Source organism: Xiphophorus maculatus, chromosome 8 (assembly GCF_002775205.1).
Source record: "Xiphophorus maculatus strain JP 163 A chromosome 8, X_maculatus-5.0-male, whole genome shotgun sequence".
In the NCBI taxonomy this organism is placed as follows: Eukaryota; Metazoa; Chordata; class Actinopteri; order Cyprinodontiformes; family Poeciliidae; genus Xiphophorus; species Xiphophorus maculatus.
Window position 1 is genome coordinate 16,509,949 of NC_036450.1, and position 9,670 is coordinate 16,519,618.

Consider the following 9,670-nt stretch of genomic DNA (forward strand, 5'->3'; position numbering starts at 1 on the left):
AATCCTGAACATGCTTACTATGAAATTCTTCGACATAAAATAATCACCTGCAGCAAATTAACCCTTAACTGTAGTGCTATTTCAAAAGCAACACTGCATGCATGAAGCACGTTTCCGAAGCTGAAACAAAATGCACCAAATATGCTTCATGTACATGACTTTTTGCTGCTGATATCCGTCACAGTAAGCTTTATAAGTACATCTTTTTGGTGAATTATAAATGTAGATTATTGGAGTGCTTACTCAGCTTTAAGAGTCAGACTTCTCTGAGATATGTGCCTCATCAGATGACAGTCATGCTTTAATAAATTCAATACATAAATATTCAATATATTCAATGTCTTTAAAATATGCACAAAACATTACTTCAGTTTTTCATCTCGTCAAACCGTAAGATTTTTAGGTGGGAGAGTGGGGCATCTAAAATGCATTTGTCAAGGATTTTACAAAAAGGCTGTAATCCGAATGTGTTCAGTGATAAATAAATAAATCTAGTCTGATGAACAACATCATAAAATATTACTCTTTTTTTTCCTTTTAAAGGGCAATCAAAACATTATCACATGAAATTTCTATCTAACCCACAGGAAGGGTCAGTATCTTTACTCTAATCCTGAATTGGCAATAAGCTAATCCTTTTAAATTTGTTCATGTTGCCTGACTAATTCAAATATTAAAAATATTTTTTTTTTGTTCCTCAATTTCCCGTTCCATTGTTTTGTATTTTACTTGTAGGCTTTAACTATTTGAGCCCCTTAACGAAGTTCAGATGAAGCAAAGATTTGAGTATGATTTCTGACGAAAGCAAAACTGAAGTTCAATATTCAGAAATTGAATCACTTTGTTTGTCTTTGCATGTCAGCCTCCTGTGGTATGCAATATATTTTTCAGAGCTTAACATCAAAAAAAGGAGACTGAAGGGAACTAAAGATAAGGGTGGTTGCAAGGAGGCCTTTCATTCTCAAAGATTTAGGCTAATCATCAAATCACTAAATCTTGCATCATAAAATGTTTTGATTTTCCACTATTACTGTAATTTTTCTTTTCATTTGATTACTGATATGGTTCTAAAGAAATTCATGCCATTTCAAAATACAATGTAAAATAAAAACTTTACCCTCTATTTTCCCTTCATTTACTCCTTTTGCATTGCTTTATTTTTTGAGACGTCTGCTTCGTTTCCTTTTCATATTTCAGCATACGCTCTCTTTTGGCGCCTCAGGTGGCTACTTAAGGAACTGCGGTTTAAGTGTTCCACAATACAAACTATAAGACCTGAAAGTTGTGGATTTCTGTGGATGTTTCCCCATGAAATTTTAATGAACTATCAATCCCTTGTCCTCCTTTCTGAAAGCAGAGTTCTCATCTCATTTCACCAGCAGTTTGGTCAGTGTAATATTGATATAATAAATAGTTTACTATTCCTGTGATATTTCAGAAATGTCTACTTGAAAAGACTGAAATGTGTAACCTTGACAAAATACATCTTCTATGCTACTTGCTATTTGCTGTATATCGTTTTGTCTCATTTCAATGAATTAACAGATGATTCTGTGATTGCACAACAAACATCTTTCGCAATAACTTTCACGTTGCAAGTTATAATCTCAATATTCATTTAAAAACAATGCATGCTTATGGTACAAGTCATCAGGTGTTATGGCTTACAGATGTTTTTGAATGTATGACTGATATTGTCTCATCTTTGTTTGAGATTAATAAGCTGTCGGTCAATCTAGACACCAAATCTTTTTCAACGTTGTACGTGGCAAATTCCACTGCAAGCTCAACATATCTTCTTTGTTTTTTTACCTTTATGAGGCAAGAACAAAATTCTTGGCATTCAAGCAGCATCCTCAGTGACATTATGAAAGCGTTTCAGACGCCTTCTTCTGATTGACTTTCCGACAGACACATCCTGTCCACCTTCAGAGGCCATTTTCCCTTTCCTCATCCCTACAGAGCATAGTCATGATCAGAGCTGTCCTTGGAGAAAAGTCCGGATACCTGCAGTAATGTTGGCTCAGCCCAGACTGGAAATACGTGTGTTTGTGTGAGAGAAAGATGAGGGAGGTGAGAGTCAGAGGAAGAGCAGCTGGTCATTTGGGCCTCAAAGGAGTTATTGGAATAACACTGCTGAACTGCGGCTGCTGCTGGGTGTCCTGTATCCTGTTGTGTCTGCATTCTCCAGCGGCCTCGTTGTGGTTTATTAATAGAAAGCATTTCCTGTGTTGACTCCTTTTTAGGTGTTTGTCCAGAATTACCAACAATCTCTGTATGGTGGCGTTTAAAATCATACAAAGTGGAATCTAGGAATGCAGCTCAGTACATATACCACTACAAAATTAACATCAAACTACATTGTTTTATAAGATATTGAACATCTGTATTCTTTACAACTTTATAGAGATCTCTTTCACATGTGTACATACTGTCACAATGAAAGCAGTGCAAAACATCTGCAGAGCTTATGATGGGCTAAAAAATAAATTCAGCCTATGTGAACAATAATCTTATTTCCTCATTTTGTCTCTGTTAAATGGCACAAGAAGTCATATTGTAGCAGTGACATGGTTGTTTTTATGCGTGTTAAACTTCCTTTATTGCAAATGTGTTGAACAGATCTATGTTTGTATAAAATTAAGATTTTGTCTTGTAATTCTCGGCGGGTAATGTGACTTTTCCCACATTACCTGCAGATGTCACAATGTAATTCATTGGTATAACATGTTTCGTTTGCTAAAATGGACAATACAAGAAAATTATAAGAAATTTAAACATCAAAGCTCAATGACCAGCGGTAGTCAAGTACAAAAACTAAATGTTCTACCCTCAAGTTAGGAATACAGCAGAGTATCTTTGAAAAATATGAAAATATTATGTAAGGTGTCTGTTACATGGTGGACACCCATTTTTTTAAAAATATATCATCGCATAAACAGCATCTCAGTGTGATACTCCAGCTGCAATGTGGCACACAAAGGGCCCCGAAGAGGACAGAGAGAAGAGCTGAAATGGTTGTGTGTCCCTGTCCAAGACCTGTTTAGCAGTTGCTGCAGTGCAGTGACAGGGTGCTGACCATTACCAGAGATCCTGAACATTTCTCTGAGAGCTTATTAAACTGCAGTTATCAGGCAAACAGTGATGACACAATAATAGCAGAACTGCCAGATTGGTACACAGTTTTTGGCTCAAGCTGTTAAAATGCTGGACTACTATTGGTATTATAATAGTAATAGTAGTAAGGCGGCTATTTTATATTTATTAGATGTTTTGTGTTTTTAGCTGTATTTTTTTTAGCTAGGTATTCAAGGCTTTTGCACACTGAACTGTCCTCAGACTGTTGTGAGCACATTCTATATTATATACTACTTCAAAACGACAATAAACTGTTTGATTTGATTTGAACACTGGTGGGGTGTGGCGGTCCTACGATTAGTAGCCTATCTTGAAGTCAGGTTTAGTCGTTTTAAAATCCACGCAGATACTCATAAGAAAACAACATCCAGACACAGCTCATCCAGTTATGTTGTTTTACTACAGTGCATCAATAGCCTTGGAAACCTGGGCAAAGACATCATCCACTGCCAGCTCAGAATCCACCTGCAAGATAAATAGAAAAACAACAGCATGAGACTTCTGTTTTTAATATATTCTATATGTTTTTAGTCAACAATGCGTTTGTTGTACACACCTTCTTCACAATGCCACGGCCCTCATAGAAAGCGATGACTGGCTCCGTTGCCTTGTAATACAAGTCCAGGCGTTTCTTAATCGTCTCTTCATTGTCGTCAGAGCGGCCGCTGGTCTCGCCACGCTTCAATAGTCTCTTGACCATGGTTTCTGCTTTCGCGTCGACGTACAGCAGCAGGCAGGGTTTGCCGATCTGAGGTCAAAATTAAAACTTCTTAGATTTAAGGCTGCAGAAATAAATAATAAATCCCCATGTATGTTCTCACCTTCTTCTCAAACTCCTCTCCCTGTTTGACCTCACGAGGATAGCCATCAATGAGAAACCCCTTTGAGACATCAGCCTTGGCGATCATGGCGTCCTTAATCATGTCCAAGACTGTGTCCTAGAGAGCAGACATGAAAAGGTGATGAAACGTTACGACATAACAGTTCTAACAGAAAATGCTCATAGCACTACTTTAAACTCTTGGTCATGTCCTTACCAGAGGAACAAGCTCCCCTTTCTGCATGATGGCCTGGAGTTGCTTGCCCCTTTCAGAGCCAGAGGCCACCTCAGCACGTAGCAGATCTCCAGAAGACAAGTGAGTGTAGCCATATTTTGCAACTATCTTTTCACACTGGGTGCCCTTTCCAGACCCAGGTCCACCTAAAGACATCAACACAAAACCCAATGTGGTGGCATACATACATATATATATATATATATATATATATATATATATATGTATATATATATAAAAAGTACTTGAACATCTTGCAAGTGAAGTGTTAGGACTGGTTCAGAGTACTCACCCACAACAAAGATGATTTTGGCATCCTTGATTTTGTCTGCAATAAGCATTGCAAAGAGAAGTTATGAACATGTACGACACTGGTGGCTTTCCTACAAATCTAATTTTAAATTCACAAAGATTTAGGTAACAAACCATCTTGTGAGGTGGATGTTTTTTTCATTTTTAATGTTGCAGAACAAAGAGTCTTCTTGTGCGGCAAGCTGCTTTGGCTGTGCTTGCCTTGAAGTGAGTTTGTGTCATTACTCAAACTGCGTTGACATGGCAACTGTTGCTACCTAATTATGTTATGCAGCCAAGGGGTTAAGAGAGAACTAAAAGGAAAGTCATAAGCTTAACCACTGCAGGAGAAAACCCTAACACAGATTTATTGCTTAGATCATAACACATTTACATGTTTATTGAAATTAAATACATAATTTCTATTCAAATAATGATTTATTTTTATATCAACAACAAAATACCACAAATACGTGGGACAGTTAGGAATTTTCTTGCAACCTATAAAAATACCAGAAGAGGGCAATAGAGGCCTTTAAAAAAAAAAAGCTGTTGTCTGGCTCTGCTTTACTTAAACACCGTTAGATTACTAATGGAAGTACAAATTAAGAAGTTTCACCTCATTGATCATATGCAGTAAAGCATTTATCACTTCACTGAAAGTGATATATTGATTACCTGCCATTGTGTTGTGTCTCTGGAGTGTTTTCCTTCAGCTGTGAAAAAATAAATATGAGACATTAAGTAAATGTGAAAATGCAATACATTTCAAGGTGCCACGAACCCTAACCAGTCATCGTGCTGTTTGACAATTGGAAAACAACATGCAGGGAAACAAACTCTTTCTACTTCACTTTTTTTTTTATTATTCATTACTACTACCCCTTACTGTCAATATAGAGTAAAATACAAATAGATTTTGTAGTCTGAACTGGCTGACATAACTTTTCTCAGATGATTTTTGTATTGTTTCGAAAATCAATTCAGGATTGCTCTTTCTAATGTAGCAGCAGAACACTAAAGGTCATATAAGGTTTTTCTTAAGGTGTTACAACTATTTTATTGATTCTGACATTCCTTTGGCTATGACTGAACTGAAAACATGATTGATAAAGATTTTTATACTATTTTATACTATTTTATTGTTCTTTTATTTGTTTGCTTTTTCTCTAAGGAAGTTATGTTTGTCCTTACACTCTTTGTACACATTCGATTCATACATACAGTCCTGAAAATATATAGAATGCATTAAAGTTTTACATTATCCCTAAGAGGGCAGGTTTTGTGCAAGTAAGCTACAAATTGGAAACCAGAAACGGTGCCACAAAAAGTGTCGTTATGAATTGCAATGACATTTGAAACTACATGAGTTCTGCATTTTTGCTTCTTAAAATGTATTAATAGTAGTACTAGTAGTAAGTGTCATATCATTGTACTTTTTGCTTCTTGTGTAAACCTTAAACACAAAATACACACTGCAATGAAATTTTTGTTGTTTTGTTTCATTTTGTTTTTGTTTTTTTGGCTATAGCTAAGTAAATGTATGAAGACTTGCATTTTCACATACTATTCTTGGCAATATTGCTCAACCAGTGGAAAATTCAATAGATGCCATCTAGAAAAATCAATATAAAAACCCCCCTATATTCATAATTGAACCATGTCCATTTTAACACATGCTTCTGTCTGGTTCTAAGCTTTTCCACTCCAGCTCTGCCTGTAAGTTTAACATATTTCTCATTCAAAAGGGTCTATTTAAGTACTTTTCTGGCAACAGCATGTACTCTCCCCAAATTGCAGGAGGACTGTTAGTTTTACCCAATATAGACTCAGCATATCTAAAGACAACAGTAACCACAAAAGGATTTTAGTAAATATTCTTTGCAGCTGACAGATAAAAGAATGAGGAAGTAGGTTGGATGTAGGCGGACGTGAACATATTCAAGTGCAAGCTTGCCCCAAGTCTCTAGCTTAAGAGCTTCCTTAGTTCCTGTAACTGTTTGCATTTTAAACAATGATTTTCCCTTTTGTACAAATGAATGGTGCATTTTAATTATTTAACAATCATTTTAAGATGTATACATTGTGATGTATACATGTAGAGTTGATTATCACACACATTTAGTTAGTTAGTCACATTTAGTTAGATTTTTTTTCTGAATGGTTTCCTACGGTTTTATTGCTGCATTATGAAATTGTTCATTCTAAAAGTATTTATTTATTTATTTAAATGAAACAGTACCTCTTTCTTTGATGCATTTCTGCCAATTTGATAGTCAAATCAGCCTGGTGTGTTTAACTTATCACCCCATGTTTCTGCATTGCCACAGACAAATAGGACATACTCCCATGCAGGGCTGGATTGAGGAGACAGTGTGTGCCTGTGGGTAGAGTCAGTTTTGGCGCCCCACCCAAAATTCTTTTTACACATTCAAATTGCAATAGATTGAAAAGTAGATGCTCATCTATTTTAAAGAACACAAAAAACAAAAGGAGGAGGCATGGAGAATACAGTTAAAAAGTGTTGCCATTATGATTCGAGGTGTTTCAAATGAAGGTTAAGGCTTGAGGTAGGGTAATAGATGTAATAGTTTTTAAAAAGATGAATTTTGGGTAATGATAGTAGAATCTAACTAAACACACTCACCTAATATAGGGTTATAAGCTTTTCTTTTTTTTTTTTTTTTAAAGTTGTCATTGTAAAACATTCAATGAATAAAATAAAAAAGAAAAACTCTTTGGATCCCAAGCCACTGCCATGACAAGTCTGTGCAATACTATGCCAAGGATTAATGCTAACAAAAACATATTAAAACTTTTAAGTTTGGTTATATAAAATAGAGAAGATCAAAAGAGTATGACTTTATAGCTTGCAAAGATGCATGAAAATGAAAATTACCGTATTTTCCGGACTATAAACCGCTACTTTTTTCCCACGCTTTGAACCATGCGATATACTGTAGCCCGGTGCGGCTTATCTGTTGAAGGCTATTGATCTGGCAGGACAGGAGGGAAATAGAGCCGCAGCACGTAAGCTCGGCGTGAACTAATCTATGGTTCGGCGTTGGAGACGGAGGGCTGCGTCTTCAATAAATCCAGCAGATTTATGAAAAACCAAAAGCGGCGGAGATACCAGCGGCTTATGTATGTACGTTTCCAGTTTTTTTTTTTTTTTTACTTTGTAAATGCGGCTTATAATGAGGTGCGCTCTATAGTACGGAAAATACGGTAAAACATTTTTTAAATTAATTTTGGGATAACCGTTTGTACCTTATGAACCGTATTACCTTTAAACCCTTGCTTAACATATATTTCCAGTAAAATAGTTGCTTTGGGTTAGATTAACCAACATTTGCCATTTGACTCAGTTACTGGACTAGGTTGTCAGCATTCTTGCACTGGGTCAGCTTACACTAAAGTTTTATACTAGTGTTAGAATGGCGTTACAAGTTCTATGCAATTCATCTACTGTAAAATACAACCATAAATGATTTAATTATGTGCTAATTTAATTTGCCGTACACCTAAAGAGTGATGGTGCTGTATTCTCAGGTTTCTGGTTTTATGACCCCGTGGTCAGAGTAAATGTCACTGGTGGGCTGTTATCGGAGTCAGCACGGTGCCTCTTTGGGATTCCCACTCTGGCCTATTATGGTGCCTTCCTTCTTGAGCCTTGGTTGTTTGGTAACTTCGACCAGTATGGTCAATGATCCAGTGTTTTGTGAAATTACAAATTAGTGGTCCACTGTACATGGAAGAAACATTCTGAGCCATTGTTTACATTGTTACCATCCAAATTCTTTAATACCCTGAGAGTAACATAAAGTTAAATGGAAAGGAGTTGTATATGTAAAGTCCATTATCCATAAAAGTATCAAATTAAAAAAATAAAAAACCTTAGACACTCTAAAACTCTACATTACACCCACACGTCTTATTGCTGCTTTTTAATATGTAGTCTGTCCTGCTAAAAAAAGACCCAGGATGTCTGCAGCTGTTAAAGGATTTAGTGACACCCATTAAGCACATGGAGATGCAGCCCTGGCCGACTGCTCTTCAAGCCACTGGACATGAAAACATGGTTGACAGTTTTTCAGACCACACGCTCCAGTGCACAATTTGGTTAAGCTTTCTGGAGTTTAATTTGCCGTGCTGCCCCTTTAAGGGACCCTTTGACGTCAGTGTACTTTGAGACATTCCATGATGTTTGTGAATGGATGGAGTGAGGGAAATCTTGTTTGTGATCTGGTTGCAAAGTGGTAGCTTGAATGTGCAGCAGAATCAATAACACTCTTGCACTAATCAGTCGTTAATGACCTTTATGGGGGCTTAGAGGGATGGATGTGGAATTAAATGGCTGCAGAGAGTTGCATGACAATGACCTTTATTGGTTGCAGTTCAAAATATGGTCTATGCATTGATAAAAAAGGGGGCAGAATGTGCTTCTGATGTGCATTTACATAGAAGGTAATTATGTAAATGTCCCTACCCCATTTCATTCCTAAGATACCCAAGAATGACCAGACATAACACGCCTTTGCACTAAAGAAACATCCAATTCTCTAAAAATGCCAATTTGAAATGATTTACAAAATGTCTGTAGACCTCAAATGACAGATGACAACTACACACTCAGCCTCAGTTATTCTCATTTTCCATCCCCATAAACAGCTCTGCCCACTCTGCCTGCCTTCAATCTCCGTCATCTCCATTTGGTACTATGTCTCACAAAAGAATAACTGTTGTCACACAGACATTCCTGCCCGATCTTCCTTTACCAAGCCTTTCGTCCTCTGTACTGACCTCTCTTCCGCGCTGTGGCTTTAGATCCCTCTGCAAAGGGGGCTGCCTTTCCCTGGATTCCCGTGTGCGTACGTCTGCACAGTTCCTGCTGCACGGCAGCCCTCCCTCCCCCATTCGATGCCTTTTTATAGCGCAGCTGAGCCTGCTCAGCCTGCAATGCATTCTGGGTAAGAGGGAGGAAGAATAGACGAGGAGAGGGAGGGAGGAAGGAAGGGAATGTCTGATGAACTGAAGAAAGCAGGGGTAAAAATAAAGGGAGGGTAACTTGAGGGGAAAACGGTGGTAGAAAGTTTAACAGCTGTATAGCAGTGTATCCAATAATAAGGTTTAAATGGCTTTGCAAGATTGAACCATTGAAAATCTGTTCTGACATGTCTGGTAAA

The 9,670-nt window shown here is 37.2% G+C and overlaps 1 protein-coding gene across 1 annotated transcript; it reads right to left on the bottom strand.

The window, feature by feature from the left end:
• Positions 1 to 3,519: 3,519 nt before the first annotated feature.
• ak1 (adenylate kinase 1) lies at positions 3,520 to 9,407 on the bottom strand. The gene is made up of 7 exons (XM_005810053.2): positions 9,288 to 9,407; positions 5,163 to 5,200; positions 4,486 to 4,521; positions 4,176 to 4,339; positions 3,960 to 4,076; positions 3,695 to 3,886; positions 3,520 to 3,603 (listed from the first exon to the last, which is right to left on the bottom strand). Exons 2-7 carry the CDS (start codon positions 5,167 to 5,169, stop codon positions 3,538 to 3,540), a joined length of 582 nt encoding a protein of 193 aa, XP_005810110.1. The 5' UTR covers positions 5,170 to 5,200; positions 9,288 to 9,407; the 3' UTR covers positions 3,520 to 3,537.
• Between the last annotated feature and the right edge of the window lie 263 nt (positions 9,408 to 9,670).

Coding starts and splice junctions, on each gene's coding strand:
- ak1 (XM_005810053.2), bottom strand. Junction 4,340..4,485: donor CAAAATCATCTTTGTTGTGG/GTGAGTACTCTG, acceptor TGATGTCTTTAG/GTGGACCTGGGTCTGGAAAG. Junction 3,604..3,694: donor GCCGTGGCATTGTGAAGAAG/GTGTGTACAACA, acceptor TTTATCTTGCAG/GTGGATTCTGAGCTGGCAGT.